Here is a 15,358-nt window from a genome sequence, read left to right as displayed (position 1 = left end):
CCTATGTTTGACAAGGTGACTTTGACAAGTACAACCTATGTTTGACAAGGTCTTTATTATACAATTGTGTAGTGGTAAAGGAAGGAAAGATGGGACTTAAAGTGTTACTATTGAGTTCTAGATATGTACAGAGGAAGGCAAAGGACTGCAAACATTGCATTTATGCCCATCTAAGGACCTCACCAAAACCTATTGTAAATCTTAGGAACTTCACCGGAAACTGTTTCTTCTGAAGCTTATCGGTATAGTCATGAGAACAAGATAAGCTGCATTGCATTACATAGGTTCTGGGATCTATACTATAACTTGCTAGGGTGATTGTGCAGCCAGTTTTTGGTGAATGTGACAAACTCCAGGCTTCCTAACCTCAGAGAGAGAGAGAGAGAGAGCCCTGCCTCTTCCCCTGTCCCAAAGTTGGAGAAATGTTGGGATTTGTTTTTCTCTCTACTTGCTAAGTGTTCAAAGCTCCTGGCAAGGACAGAGACAAGGCAAGCCTCCACATCTCTCCTCGAGATCAGAGCTTGGAGAGAGAGATGATGTATTGGCTTGGTTTTGTATTTGCTGGGCCCAAGCAGGAGGCAGAGGCAGGCTTTGATTCTCTACCTCAAGCACTGAGCTGGAGGGGCAATTTAGATGTGTCTGGGTGTAGTTCTGAACTTTCAGGCACTAGGTACCCTCATTAAGTGCAGAGCAAAAGCAAGACTTGCCTTCCTTTTCCTGCCAGCTCTGAGCTAGATGGGACTGGAGACTTATGGAATCCTCCCACCCCGCTTTTCAGCTTGGAGAGGAGAGCAGGGGCTGCCGAGTTTTGGAGGCAGTGCACATAGTCAGGGATGAGACTCCCTTGGAGGATGGGCACAGTCCTGATTAATACAAGCTTTTATTGTCCATCAAGACCAACTGAAACGTGTAGACCTATGCTTAGGATTCCAGTACCAGTAGATATTATGCTGGAAGCCAAACTCTGAGTTGGAATGTGATCTCAACCTTGCAGTATGTGTTTTAGCTGTGAAGTGTCAGTGTGTTAATATATAGAAGTAATTCCAAAGAGATTACTTGCATTTAATCACTTTCCCCTTTTCCTACTCTAGTTGTTGCTTTTAAAAAAAATATGCAGTAACATATTGCTTGTTGTTCGTTTTTTGCTTGGTAAGTAATCTCTTCAAAATATGGTTTTGTCTATGTCTTGTAGGTTCCCTGTTTCTATACAGATGCAGAGAGGCGATCTGTGATGGATGCTACACAGATTGCTGGACTCAACTGCTTGCGATTAATTAATGAAACTACTGCAGGTAGCTAGCTAACTGCAAAGAATGCAGGGTGTGATGTTTCCTTCCCAAAATTTTACATCATTCACGTTCTTAAATGCTTGTCTGCCTTAATGTTAGTATTGAAGAGTGACGATTTATCCAGATAAAATTTGAAAACGAATGCTTGCCTTTGGGCTCGTTCGTACATAAATGTACATCACTTGATTACTGAACTTTTGATGACTCTCAGATGTGAAGGCCTGGAAACCCCTGGAAAAACTCAAAACAGTTTTCCCAAAGGATTCCCACCTCCCCCTGCCATTTTCTACAATGGAAAAATTAGGAATTTAGGGAGCCCTCAAAACCTTCGTATGGAATATTTTCTCTTCTGGAATGAGCGAAATGCTGAAGACAGACTTTTACAGAGCACACCTGTGGGTGCCCTGGTAGCACTCCAAAGTTGAAAGACTCCAAAAAAATCCTGTGCTCTGCTTGCAGACACCTGGCAGAGCAGGAGGAATGACAGAGGTAATACTCTGCTGATATTCCACTGGATGCACTTTTGAGTGCATCTAGTCGAGTCAAGGGGACAGCAGCAGGAAGGCTTTAGGATCCTGCAGATCCTCAGTCTCTCTCTCCCCTTCCTCCTCATTTGCATCCTTACCTGAGCTCGGAACTTGGGTGAGCATGCTTTCCAGGTGTGCAGCTGGGAGGTGAGGTGCTGTGGGGGGGGGATTTCCCCTCCTGAGATCATAGCAGTGTCTTGGAGGGGGAACTGCTATCTCCAGTGGTCCCTGGGACACTCCCTAGGGACCATAGGATTGCTCTCTATGTAGTATGAAGGTTTGTATGCAAAAAAAAGAAAAGAAAGAAATCTACAGTATTGGAGAATAATTCCTATTTATACTGTAGACATATACAACAGTCACATCCAACATGCATTAATATTGTGACTGTATGAGATTGTTTTTGTCCAAATACATCCTTTTGTTTACTATAAAATTGTGGTTTCTATTTTCTGCTTTTTTCTACTCAGATGGCATAAACCAAAGATATATGTGCCTGGATAGCATAGGGTGTAGCAGTTTACAGCTGTCTAGTATTAGATTTATTTGCAATCGAGAGCCAGTGTGGTGTAGTGGCTGGAGTGTTGGACTGGGAGCTGGGAGATCAGGGTTCTAGTCCCCACTCAACCATGGAAGCTCACTGGGTGACTTTGGGCCAGTCACAGATTCTCAGCCCAATCTATCTCACACGGTTGTTGTTGCGAGGCTAAAATGGAAGGATTATGTATGCCGCCTTGGATTTCTGAAAGAGGAAAAAAGGCGGGATATAAATGTAATAAATAAATAAATAAATAAATTTGTTCCTAGAAAATGAAGGAATTTGTACTGTGAATGCTGCTAGTTTATGTGGCCTTACCTAATAGTAAGCTGCATTAAACAGATGGGTCTTACTTCTGAGTAAACATGCATAGGAGCCTAGGCTATTGGGCAGTATAGAAACGTAATAAAGAAATTGTTCTGCAAATTTCATAAATATGCCAAATAGTATAATTTTATATGCTCCGTCGGGGTGGGGGTGACGTGCACCCTCCAGATGTTGTTGGACTGCAACTTTCGTCTGCCCTCGCTGGTGGCTATGCTGGCTAGGGCTGATGGAAGTTGGAACCCAGCAACATCTGGAGTGCTATGAGTTGCCCACCACTGTTATAAATGATGCATTTTATGTTAAAGCAGTAAAGTAGGCTTAGGTTTGATAAGAAAGTAATGGTTGTATCCAGTTAGCCAACTTCCATCAGCAGAATGGGCAATTCCCTCTCCCTCTGCAGCCCCCCATATGCCCTGAAAATCTGGGATGTGGGGGTCTTCAGGGGAGAGGAGAGATGGGGAAAATACCATTGCGCAAGTAGGAGACTGCTCGCAGAATGTTAGATTTCACCTAAAGTATTGCATATATTTTAATTTTACTCAATTCCCCTTTTTACCTGGATAAATACAGGTTTTCTTTGTGGCTTCAAAAAAATTTGGAAATGTTACATCTTTAGTCTCAGTTCATAATGTTTTGTTTTCATAGATACGTTTTTGGATGAGAGTTCTGTCTGTGGTGACAAAAGTGATGATTTATTCATACATGGTCATCAGTACATCAGTGCATGATGAATGAACTTGACTCTTGTCTTGTCATGCTTGTTTTTGAAAACGCACCTTTACCTTAAAGTTCTGAGGGGAGAGCCCTTCTATTCTGTAGTTTCATATTAACTTTGCAAAGCAGGTAACCTCAACAGCTGTCTTGAGACGTCAAAAATCTCAAGGTGGATCTTGCAGCGTCCCTAGAAACATCTAATAAAGCTATACAGCATTATGTGCTGTGATGGCTTGCATCTGTAGTAAGTAACCATGTACAATTTTGTTGAACAGTTCCAGCTACAGAAGGCAGTATCCAACTGTGTCATTCCGCTAACACAAAGGATGATGCGCTAGTGGCTCTGAACTGTGCATAAGAGGACAATCCAACTAAAGTTGCGTTTGCGCTGACGTGGCTGCGCAATGGAAAGAGTCAGAGGAGCTCTGCTAGCGCTATTTGAGTTTGCGGAATGACAGACACCATTGAATACTGCCCATAGGAAAGAAACCTTTTTTCCGTATACCTAGCCAAGAATGAAAATGATTTTTATTTATAGTGGATTGAACTCTCTCTCTAGTTGCTCTGGCGTATGGAATCTATAAACAAGACCTGCCTGCATTAGAAGAGAAACCAAGAAACGTTGTGTTCGTTGACATAGGGCATTCAGCTTATCAAGTTTCAGTATGTGCATTCAACAAGGGAAAATTGAAGGCAAGTATAAAGTTGTGTGTTCATTTTAACAACAAAAGCTATTGCTGCTTTTCCAACAGAGAAGATACTAGATTGGAGAAACTTGCAGGCATTACGGCATCAAGATAATGCTAAACTGGGCTATTACTCTGTTATATTCTCTCATCACTTTATTTATTTATTTATTGAATTTCTTAATCGCCCATCTGGCCGTTCATCAAATATTCTTTCATCAAAAAAAATATTGCAACCTTTGCACACTGTGCAAAGTTGCCTACACATAGCATTGTCAGCACAACTCCGTAACAGTTGATATATAGCTCATACTTAGACGGCTATCTTCAGGGGCCCACCATGATCAGAATATTGGCTGATGGAATGTCCAGTTTCCATCTCTTCAAGTGAAGGTATCTAAATATCACCAAAACCTGTGAAGTCTTTTGAAAGACAACAGTTCTTTGAAATGATGGTAACTACGCTAATTGCATGAATGTCAGCTTTGTTTTTGCCAGGCCCATTGCTCCATGATAATGCATAGGAACATGGACGTGGGCAGCCTAGTGTAAACCTTTTCACGTACTGGTAATTCTTCTCTCTTACTTTAGTAGTGTCCTATTACTGATCTGTAGGTAGCCATTTATTTGTGGATTTAGTATTGTTGACTGCAACATAGAACTTTGTGCACAACAAATGTACAATAGTTTGCAATCCAGAGCCTTGGGTGTCACAAAGTTAGGTTAAATATGAGTTGTTTGGGTTACTCAGAATATTAATGGCTTGAAATCTTGAGAAGAAATCTGTTTCATAGAGATTCTTTATTCCTTCTATTGTAAAGGTTCTTGCAACAGCATTTGACACGATACTTGGTGGCAGGAAATTTGATGAAGTATTAGTAAATTATTTTTGTGAAGAATTTGGGAAGAAATATAAATTAGACATAAAGTCCAAAATTCGTGCACTGTTGAGATTATCTCAGGAATGTGAAAAACTGAAGAAGTTGATGAGCGCAAATGCCTCTGATCTGCCAATGAACATAGAATGCTTCATGAATGACATTGATGTCTCTGGGACTATGAACAGGTATCCTACTCTAATTTTGTCTGTATGTTTAATCTCTGCATATAAACCCGTCTGTTTTATAAGGTGAACACTCTGCCTTATTTGCATCTTTTTCTACAAATCTGTATAGTATCTATTGGAAAGATGGGCAAGGTGTGGCCCTCTGGATGTTGTTGGACTGAAATTCCCATAATACCCACCCAGCACAGCTAATGGTGAGCGATTATGGAAGTTGTAGTCCAACAACATCTGGAGGGCCACATGTTCCCCCATCCCTGATCTGTTGTGTACTTTAACCTGAATAGATGGCATTAAGGGCAAGGGCAAGTGCCAGCGGACAGGGTAGAAAAGCTGGTTCTTAGTTTATGTGATAAAATTAGAATAGTTTTTCCTCTAACAGCTGTTTTCTGATATAAACAGGTAAGTTTGAGGATATCGCCAATTTGGTGCTTAGATTACCTAAACCAATAAAATGAGTTCCATATTATGAATTTTAGATAATGGAAATAGTGGTCTTCATTACAACCTGGTTTAGTTCTTTTCATGATGGATGAATATATAAGATAGTGGTTAATAACTTCCATAAGAAGTGTTGTAACTCTCTAACCTGTTTCCAGAGTTTGGGCTGAACCTTCAAACATGTGAAGCAGCAATGAAGAGGAATTCCAGTCCCATATTTTTAGGGAGGTGGTAGCTTGGGGAGGGGGAGACTTCTAGGCAGAGGACATGACTTTCAGGCATTACATTTCACACAGTGAAAACTGCAGTAATTACTGAAAATTAAACACATGCATTTTTTCCCCATAAGATCACAGTATTTGGATTACATTTTTAATAGTATCTTCCTACATACAGCACAAAATTGTCTTAAGTATTATTTCAAAACCCATGATTATATCAAGTGGTAAACATGTGCGCTGGGTGCTTTCTGAGCTTCTTTGTTTTATGCCTGCTCCTTGAATTGTGTTCTATATACATGAACTAATACAGGTGACATATTCTTCATACTACTGATGTCAATGTTACCTAGGTGGGGGAGGGTCAAGACCAGCTTTAACCTCTGTGTGGTTCTTGATGGCTCAGAACTTCTGCGCTACACACTTTTACAAAAACCTGTTCTTGGGAGCAGGATGGAGGAGAAATAATGAGATTGGTATTGGTTGAGGTTGGGAGCATCTTGGCTAAACATAAACAAAATGCAACCAAGGAATTACAGCATTGTAAACATTTTAACAGCTTGCTGCTGTTTAATAGATGTGCTGCTGTCAAGCCGCATTAAACACAACTTTGTAAATTCTAGGGAGGGTGGATTTAAGACGCTGCCACAAACTTAATTATATTTTATTGCTCTTCTGTTTTTTACTTTGTCATAAAATATAAATTAACACTCCCACCGACCCACAGGAGCAAATTCTTAGAAATGTGTGATGACCTCTTGGCTAGAGTTGAACCACCACTTCGCAGTGTCTTGGAGCAAGCTAGTAAGTGCAAATTTTGCTACTTGGAATGCAATATAGTATTGGTAAATATAATTATGCAAGGATTAAAATATACTGCAAATTGGTGCATTGGAAGTGCTATATAAAATAAGCAGCAATAATTGTTTTTAGTTGTGTCAGATCTTTGCCAGCTCTACCAATTATTTGCCAAATATTTTAATCGAAAGGGTTTACATGTTTATGGTATTTACTACTGTAAGATTCCTGAAAATATTTTTAATAGCTCACTTTAAAACTTTAAACTATTTCTTTGATACTGATTTTTCTTCTTTTTAGATAGTAAACCATCTTGGGAGGACCACTGTCTTGAAAAGCAGCTTAGAAATATATTAAATAAAATAACGATTTGGGATTGTATCCTCTCAAGGTTCTATTGTGAATATTTACAAAAATATTCATGCCTTACGTAGAATATCTTGTTTTAAGATCCTTTTATATTGGCTAAAGCAATAAAGCTAAACCTAATATAGACCAAGGGCGCAATCCTATCCAGATAGTTGGCAGCCGCCAATGAATATCCAGTGCCAGGCGGGGGGAGAGTGGAGGCTCCATGCTCCAGCCTCCCTGCATTTTTGCTAGATGGGTGATTTTGCCCGTCTAGCAGCAGCACCTCAGCAGGGGAGGGAAGGAGGATGGGGTGGCCATAGGAAACAGCGTAAGGCAACTACCCTGGTCTCCTTTCTGCTCCTGGGAATGCCCCCTTTTCCCTGTCTCCGCACTCCATTTTGCGAGTGTGGAGAGTTAGCTGGTGCAGTTCTCTCTGTGCTGGCTACGAGGGGGATGGGGAGGGGAGTGTGGCTTCCTGGCTTGGAGCTCAGAGCCAGGAAGCCAAACTATCCTATTCCATCCATCCCAAAGACACTTTCTGGTTTGCATAGGAGTGCGCTGTAACTGTTCTTCCTCTGAACTGCTGGAGCAATAAGTATCTTCAGTAACTTCCTAGTAATTAAGTCCACTTCCATTGTCCAGTGCTGCCCATATGGTTTGAGTAGAGCTTTTTCAGTGCTAGTGAGTAGGTGGAGTATGCAAATTCTACTGGGAGACCTCAAATACGTTCACCCTCTGCTATGAAACTTACATATTCTGGAGAAATGTTAATTTGGATTGTGTGTTGCTAACCTAATATGTGTTGACTATGGTCGGAGTGCTAAAATGCCCTTACAAATTGCATTGAAGCTAGTGGGGTTCTCCTAATGCAAATGAGTTTAGGCTTAAAGTGTCTCACATGTTTGTCTTGTTCTGTATAGAATTAAAGAAGGAGGACATCTATGCAGTAGAAATAGTAGGAGGGACTACAAGAATACCTGCTGTAAAAGAGCGGGTCAGTAAATTTTTTGGTAAAGAAGTCAGTACAACTTTGAATGCTGATGAAGCTGTCACACGAGGCTGTGCGTTGCAGGTAAGAATGATTGTTTGTATGCTAATTTAGCCTTTTATTCAGTGCTGATTGGATTCTAGTTTCTTAAAAGATACATCTGAGTATAATGTGGCTGAATTTGAAAAAGATATCAAGTGTTTGGGAAGAAATGCATTTTTGTAGTTTTCTATATAGCAGTGAAGTGCATTGATCCCATAGATATGGGAGTTTTCAAAGGCAATTTTTTATAGCCTACCCTCTGGTCAGACCAAAATGGCTAGCAAAGAACCTCTGTGTGTTGAACAAACAATTGTGTTTAGTCAGCAGCAACCCAAAAATCCCAATGGACTACATACTTTGGGTGGTGGGCCAGATGACACCTCTCCTCTAACCTTCTGAGGGCTGGATGATATGTGGGTGATGTCATCTGATCCCTGGCCAAAATGCCAGTTGGAGTGTTGGGGAGGATGCAGAGCTGGCAAAGCTGCCTTAACCAAGGCACCAGCTGGAGGCTTCTCCAGCCGGCACCTTAGTTGGGGAGTTGGCTTTGCTGTGGTAGGCTTTCTATTGTGGAGGATGTGGACTGAGCAAAGCTAATGGAGAAGGGAGTAGTCACTGTTATCTCCAATCAGAGAAAACGGGGATTCCCCTGCATGCTGCTCCCCCTGCCAGTTGGGAACAGGTGTGGCGTGTCAAGGGGAATCCTTGCTATTATCTCTGAGAGGAGATAATGGTGGAGATTCTTTTCCAGTAGGGGATACCACTTCATGGAAGGGTCTTGTCCGAGCCTTGTTTGGTGGGCTAGATTGTCTCATGGGCCAGGGGTTCCCCATCCCTGGACTAAGCAGTGCAGGAACAGCACCCATGTTGCCCAAAGAATCCATAACAATTTCTGAACTATGACTTATTATACAAGGTATTATTGTATAATCCTCTTGCATGCATTTATAGTCGCTTCACATTGGCTAGGGATTTTTGTCTGATCCCTTTAAGCAATGGCTGCTTGGAACATAGGGTTTCGTCACTTGTTCACTAAGTAAAGTTAAATGCAAACTACAGTCCCCTGAATTCAGATACCATGGAAAACTATAGTTTTAAAAGTGGAAGCACATGTTACTGTTCTCTGGGTGGTTGCAAAAGAAGAGGATGGAGTGCATGAGGCTCAGACATGTTGCGGCTCGTTCAGGTCACCATAGTTACCTCTTATATCTGAACCAGGCCTATTTGTACCTATGCAAGCTGCCTTAAACTTACGGTATTAAAAGGCAAGATACACATTTCTTAAACTGACTTCTTTAATTGACTTCACTGGGATTTATTTCTGAATAAGCATTTACAGAATTGGGCTATATTAATCAGATAAGCAAGGTGCTTTGAAGTTCAAGCCTTATAATGTATTTAATCATCAATCTTTTAACATTAAAGCTGACCTGTGTTTTGATTTTGCATGAATTAATTTAATATTTTATTTCTTACAGTGTGCTATTCTATCCCCAGCTTTTAAAGTGAGAGAATTTTCTATCACAGATTTGGTACCATATCCCATTTCTTTGAAATGGAATTCCCCAGCAGAAGAAGGAATAAGGTAAAAGTTTGAACACTTAAAAGCACTTGTGAAGAACGAATTACAGCTGACAGTCATAGCTGATATATCATACTGTACACATGTGCATATGAAAATACCTGAATACGAAAGCCTTTATATCAGTCATTGATAACAGTCTTGCAATTTGTTGATAAAAACTTGCAATTTGTTCCTCATAAATAGAGCTATTGTTGTATGAGACATCTTGTAGCATAAACATTTTCTGGGCTCACTAAACAGAACTTGTATCTAAAACTGCAGGGGAAAATGTTCTTAACTAGTTGAAGTAAAAATATATTCTTCCTTTCTATAGTGATTGTGAAGTCTTCCCAAAGAATCATGCTGCCCCGTTCTCCAAGGTCCTCACATTCTACAGAAAGGAACCTTTCACTCTGGAAGCTTATTATAGTTGCCCTAAGGAATTGCCTTATCCAGATTTTTCCATAGGTATGTAAGCATAAGAAAGCAATGCTGACTTAGTGGGCCATGGGGTGATTTAGGTTTATGTGAGGGTTGTTTAACCCTCACATAAGCCACCCTCACTGAGTTTGCACAACACAATCAGCCTTGGCAACCACTCATCATAGCCTGAATATACAAAATGGGTGCCGGCATGCCCCACAAACCACCGTGGCTTAGATAAGCTATGGTGGGCTGCGGTGTTTGTACAAACCTGGTGTGTGTATATATAAATCTTATGTGAAAAGATACATGCTAAAAGGAAAGGCAAATACTAGATACTTGGGTTATACATGAGGTTTAGTAAGTAACCAATACAATGCTTTATCAGTTACTTCCTTTGTTTAAGTGCTTGCCAAAATCAAAGCTCTCATTTTAAATGAGCAAACTGTATGCTACCAATACTAAAACAGAACAATTTAAATATTAACAATGGAAAAACTAGTTTTGATTTCAATCATTTGCTAATTCAACCCAAATTTAGATTTCTGAATTATTTTCTTTAATAAAAATATTGTCTGACTTTCCTATTTAGCTCAGTTTTTAGTTCAGAAGGTAATGCCACAAGCAGATGGATCCAGTTCAAAAGTTAAAGTTAAAGTCAGAGTAAACATCCATGGCATTTTCAGTGTTTCAAGTGCATCACTTGTGGAAGTTCATAAATCAGAAGACAATGAAGAGCCGATGGAAACAGATCAGCATGCAAAAGAGGAAGAGGTAACTGCTTTTGGATTGCCATATGCCCTTACTAGTCTACTAAAGCAATATATTACTGATCTAGCTGTACTGAATAACTAGCCTTCACATATAGGAGTTTGCAAGTTAAGCTCAACCTATGCTGCTGTTTTTTTAATAGTCATTCCTCTAACAAAGAATACTGATTTTGCTGACAATTACATTTGACCATACATTCACGTGTTTGTTGAAATGGGCTATGTAAAACTTCTAAATAGCTGTTAGAACAATGCAGATTTGAGAAGGTAAATCTGTAGGAACTGGAGCTTTTGAGCTTTTGCACATGGCAACCTGTATTTGTAACTGTCATTCCCCCTCTTTAGTCTGCTCACTATCTTCGCTCCTAGTAGTCTTTAAAAGCCAAAATAATGTAAATATTCAGCTGCCATTTTATTGTGCTGGTACTCCTGCTGAACAGTACGACTAGGGGTATGTGCTATCTCTTTGGGCGATATCCAGTACTGTTCAGCCTCTAGTGGGACCTCCTGCTTGCACAGTGGGAACCTAGTGGTCCCCAAAGCAATCGGAAATGAGCCAAAACACTCATTTCCAAAAGTGCGCAGATCAGCAGAGCTTGCAAAAAGGAGCTCTGCTGACCAGCTGAGTTCCAGAAACAACCAGACTTAACTTCAAGAAGCACTACTTTCACATTGCACAAGCAGTGGGTCCCGCGAGGGCAATGGAACCAGTGGAGTGGCCACATTAGATAAAACCTTTGAGCTCTGAAGTGCTGAGAGAGCCAGCTGAAACAGGACCATGACAAGTGAGATCCTTTTGGCATCTGGAGACCCAGCATTCCTCCCACTGCCCTGCAGTTAAGAGTGGCCCCCTTCCCTTCCTTCACCTTCATGGTTTGTACTACTTAGTAGTTGGAATATGGCAGGGTGGGGACTTTGAACTCCAAGAATAGGAGAAAATTTGCCTTTTGGTTTATCATATTTAATAAAATGGAGGTTTCTGATCTACACTTGCTTTTCTAATTTCAGAAGATGCAAGTAGACCAGGAAGAGCAACAGAAGACTGAAGAACACCAGCAGCCAGCTCAAGGAGAAAACAAGACAGAGTCTGAGGAAATGGAGGTAAAAATGGTGTGTTACACTCATTTTAGAACTAAATATTATTTTAATAGAAACAAAAGGCCAGTAATTTCACTATCTTCATGAGAAGCTAAGATAACGTACTAGACTAAGCAGGTAATTTCTAAATCCACATTTTTCATCTCTTCAGAACTAGGGATGTCTGGATTTTGTGGAATCCAACCCATGGGTGTTTTGTGGATTGTGCAGTGTTGTTTGTTCCAGCATTGGTTCAGAGACGGATTTGAATTTTTTTCCCATTATGTGGAAAAATACGCAAATAATTCTATAAGAGGCTTCGCAACAATTTATGTAATTTACATTATTAGGCAACATTTTAGTGCATTGTCTCCCATTCCATTTAACTTTTCCCCGTGTATATTTTCCAGGATGGCATATGTTAACAGAAACTTGCATATTTTCTTATGAATAAATTTGCGTAGATTTCAGGTTAAAAAAAAAAAAAGATTTGGAAGTCTGTGAACTCCGCACAGCCTGAGGGGACCAGTCTGCAGCGGATTCCACAGGCCGGATTCTTAGAAATCCAAATTCATTTTAGTCTGTCTTGAATTTCTCCAGTATCCTTATTCAGAACATGTTTACCAGAGCATAAGTCCCAATGAAGTTGGTGGCACTTGCTTGTTACTAGGTTTGATCTGTTAGTGTAATTAGTGATGGCCAATGTAAATAATGTGGAACTTGAAACAATTCTAAAATACAGAATGAATTTGTCACATGTTCTTTTTCTGTTCTGAACTCTGTTTTAACACAGACATCTCAAGCTGGATCAAAAGAGAAGAAAACCGATCAACCTCCTCAAGCTAAAAAAGCTAAAGTAAAGACAACAACAGTTGACCTTCCTATTGAGAATCAGTTGGTGTGGCAGATAGGAAAGGATATGTTGAACTTATTTATTGAGAATGAGGTAAGCCAACCTAAAGCACTAATGTGAATAGAGGAATGTTTTCTACAAATTATAGGTGGCTGATCCTTAGGTAAGGGGAATGTATAATGAACTTACAAAAGTACGCAGTAACAATCTTGTCTGAACTGAAACAAAGGTGTATTGAATATGTTTCCTGCAGGGTAAAATGATCATGCAGGATAAACTGGAGAAGGAACGGAATGATGCCAAGAATGCAGTTGAGGAGTATGTTTATGAAATGAGAGACAAGCTCTGTGGCGTGTATGAAAAGTTTGTTAGTGAAGAGGTAGGTGTTGCTAATGACAACTTTCATAGACACTTGAGACCAGGCCTGCTCTCAGAGTATCTGATGTCAGCGTTGGTAGCTTACACAGTTCACTGAGCAACGAACACTGTGTAAATTGAAACTTTAATAAATTAGTACCCATTATGCAGACACTTGAAAATGTGAACAGAGGACGGATAAACCAGCAATTTTCTCATATTGTAGGTAATACAACATAGAGCTTCATATCACCTATTTTATAAAAAAAAAGGTGTGCAGCCAAACCAGAAGAAACTTGATCGTGCACTTTTTGATTTCCTGGGCCCACTGTTCCCTGGCATCCAAAGCTGCTTTGCCTGCTCATTCTCTGCCTACAGTTCTCAACCCACACACATACTTAAACACATTCCATTTTAAAGTCATTGGGAACAGTAAGCATTTTACAATTTTTTATTTTTTTTTTAGAGTGGGCTTTAAATTCCTGCGCTAAAATGACCTTGTATTTAATTCTAGAAGATTAGAAGCTGAAAATTCACGCACCCACAATCATGTTGGAAATGCATGCTTCATTGAAAAATAACCTTTGCGATTGGTATTTTGTTCACTTTTCTCCAGGATCGTAGTACTTTCACTCTGAAGTTAGAAGACACAGAAAACTGGCTATATGAAGAGGGTGAAGACCAGCCCAAACAAGTTTACATTGATAAGTTGGCAGAACTGAAAGTAAGTGGTACTTCAGAAGTGTCTAAGCTTTTCACATGAGGAATCTGTCTGTGCTGCATGGGAGGATGTTTCTTGCATGTTGAATGGCTACAGTGAGAAAATTCTTAAGAGAATGTAAACTAGCTAGTATGAGTTAACCAGCTGGTATGTATAATCCTTATTATCCTAATTATGTGTGTCTATAAACGTATGTATAATCCTTGTTATCCTGTTTGTGACTATAAACATTAACATCACCATGGTTGCTTTATATATGTTAGGCTACCATCAGCATCTTGGGAAATGCCCAAACTCTGCTCACCAAGAGTTATGCATCTCTTTAGCCAACCAGCGTTGGCAGTATTTCAAAGCACCTTCCCAGTTAGATGGGCTCTTGTGCATAATCCTTAAATTACACTTGCACACACTATCTGAAGTCACAAAATGTGACATGATGTGCCAATGATTTTCCCCAACCATGCACCTCTGGAGCTTTATTTTATATTGCTGCAACAGTTCCTTGCTATTAAAGAAGCTGCTTTTAAAATGAACATCAGATGGTAATCTCAGTGGAAGCTGCTGAGGTGCAAGGGAGTCCTCCTGCCCATGTGTTCACATCACTGCTTTGAAGTTGAACATTGTACATGTTAACAAACACAGGAGGCAGCATTCAACAAAGTGATTTAAATTAATATGACATGGAGTTCGAAGTTGCATCAATAAGGCAATCAGTGTAACTCATTTCACAAGTGAAATACAGATCTATAATTCTGTCTTGGTAAAATTTTCTTCAATTCAGACTGTTGGGCAGCCTATTCAGGCACGATTTCAAGAATCTGAAGAAAGACCAAAAGCCTTTGAAGAGCTTGGAAAACAAATCCAACAATATATGAAAGCTGTTCTTGCATTTAAAGCAAAGGTATCTTTTTATCTCACATCTTATCTATGGCAGGTTTCAAAATTGTCTTGAACATTTTCAGTGGTAAAGTTTACAACTTGTTTCCTTTTCAGGGAGATATGGGATAGTTTTTAAGTGATGGGCAGCGATGCTTGGACACTGTAGTTGTCTCCTCCCACAGACAAGCAGAATTTTACTTCTTATCTTCCCTTTCTTAATTTGACCCATTGTAATCAATATATACCACACAATCGTACTCTTCCATAAAGTTTGTTTGCTTAGTCTCCTGCCAGGCTTCATTCATTCAGTTTCTTTTGTCAGGTTGAGGCTAACATTTTTATGTTTTATCAGAAGGATGAAGTGTAGAACAAGTGTAGCATTTCTGTACAAATTCATATTCTACTTTTTAAAATGTTAGGATGAACAGTATGACCATTTAGACCCTACAGAAGTGGCCAAAGTGGAGAAGAGTGCAAATGAGGCGATGGAATGGATGAACAACAAGCTCAATCATCAGAACAAACGAAGTCTTACTTTGGACCCTGTTATCACAGCTAAGGAGATTGAAGCAAAAACAAAAGTAAATAAATATTTGAACTTGCAGGGAGAGGGGTGGAGTGTTGAAGCTGGGTGTGCTGCATGATGCCTTGTATTAGCATATTGGTGGTATTGAATTTTCCACAGGTGAGAGAAGCTCGAAGAGTACACTTTTACATGTATGGAAGAGGTCA

The 15,358-nt window shown here is 39.9% G+C and overlaps 1 protein-coding gene across 2 annotated transcripts in view; it reads left to right on the top strand.

Moving 5' to 3' along the window:
- The window catches only part of HSPA4 (heat shock protein family A (Hsp70) member 4), a 33,223-nt gene that overhangs the window by 15,933 nt on the left and 1,932 nt on the right, over window positions 1-15,358 (top strand). Inside the window, exons 5-18 of one of the 2 annotated variants that reach the window (XM_084838791.1) lie at window positions 1,193-1,292; window positions 3,955-4,088; window positions 4,903-5,147; window positions 6,531-6,607; window positions 7,873-8,024; window positions 9,461-9,567; window positions 9,881-10,014; window positions 10,562-10,743; window positions 11,748-11,840; window positions 12,610-12,762; window positions 12,923-13,048; window positions 13,643-13,750; window positions 14,529-14,648; window positions 15,046-15,207. In XM_084838791.1, the coding sequence (XP_084694917.1) occupies window positions 1,193-1,292; window positions 3,955-4,088; window positions 4,903-5,147; window positions 6,531-6,607; window positions 7,873-8,024; window positions 9,461-9,567; window positions 9,881-10,014; window positions 10,562-10,743; window positions 11,748-11,840; window positions 12,610-12,762; window positions 12,923-13,048; window positions 13,643-13,750; window positions 14,529-14,648; window positions 15,046-15,207 (1,893 nt within the window). Of the gene's footprint in view, window positions 1-1,192; window positions 1,293-3,954; window positions 4,089-4,902; window positions 5,148-6,530; window positions 6,608-7,872; window positions 8,025-9,460; window positions 9,568-9,880; window positions 10,015-10,561; window positions 10,744-11,747; window positions 11,850-12,609; window positions 12,763-12,922; window positions 13,049-13,642; window positions 13,751-14,528; window positions 14,649-15,045; window positions 15,208-15,358 lie in introns of both variants that reach the window. The other variant, XM_084838790.1, reaches the window with a different exon arrangement.

Source organism: Heloderma suspectum, chromosome 2 (assembly GCF_057233095.1).
Source record: "Heloderma suspectum isolate Gila_16-S chromosome 2, 16-S_ref, whole genome shotgun sequence".
NCBI lineage: Eukaryota > Metazoa > Chordata > Lepidosauria > Squamata > Helodermatidae > Heloderma > Heloderma suspectum.
Note: the sequence above shows the minus strand (reverse complement) of the source record. Positions and strands in the feature narration are given on the sequence as shown.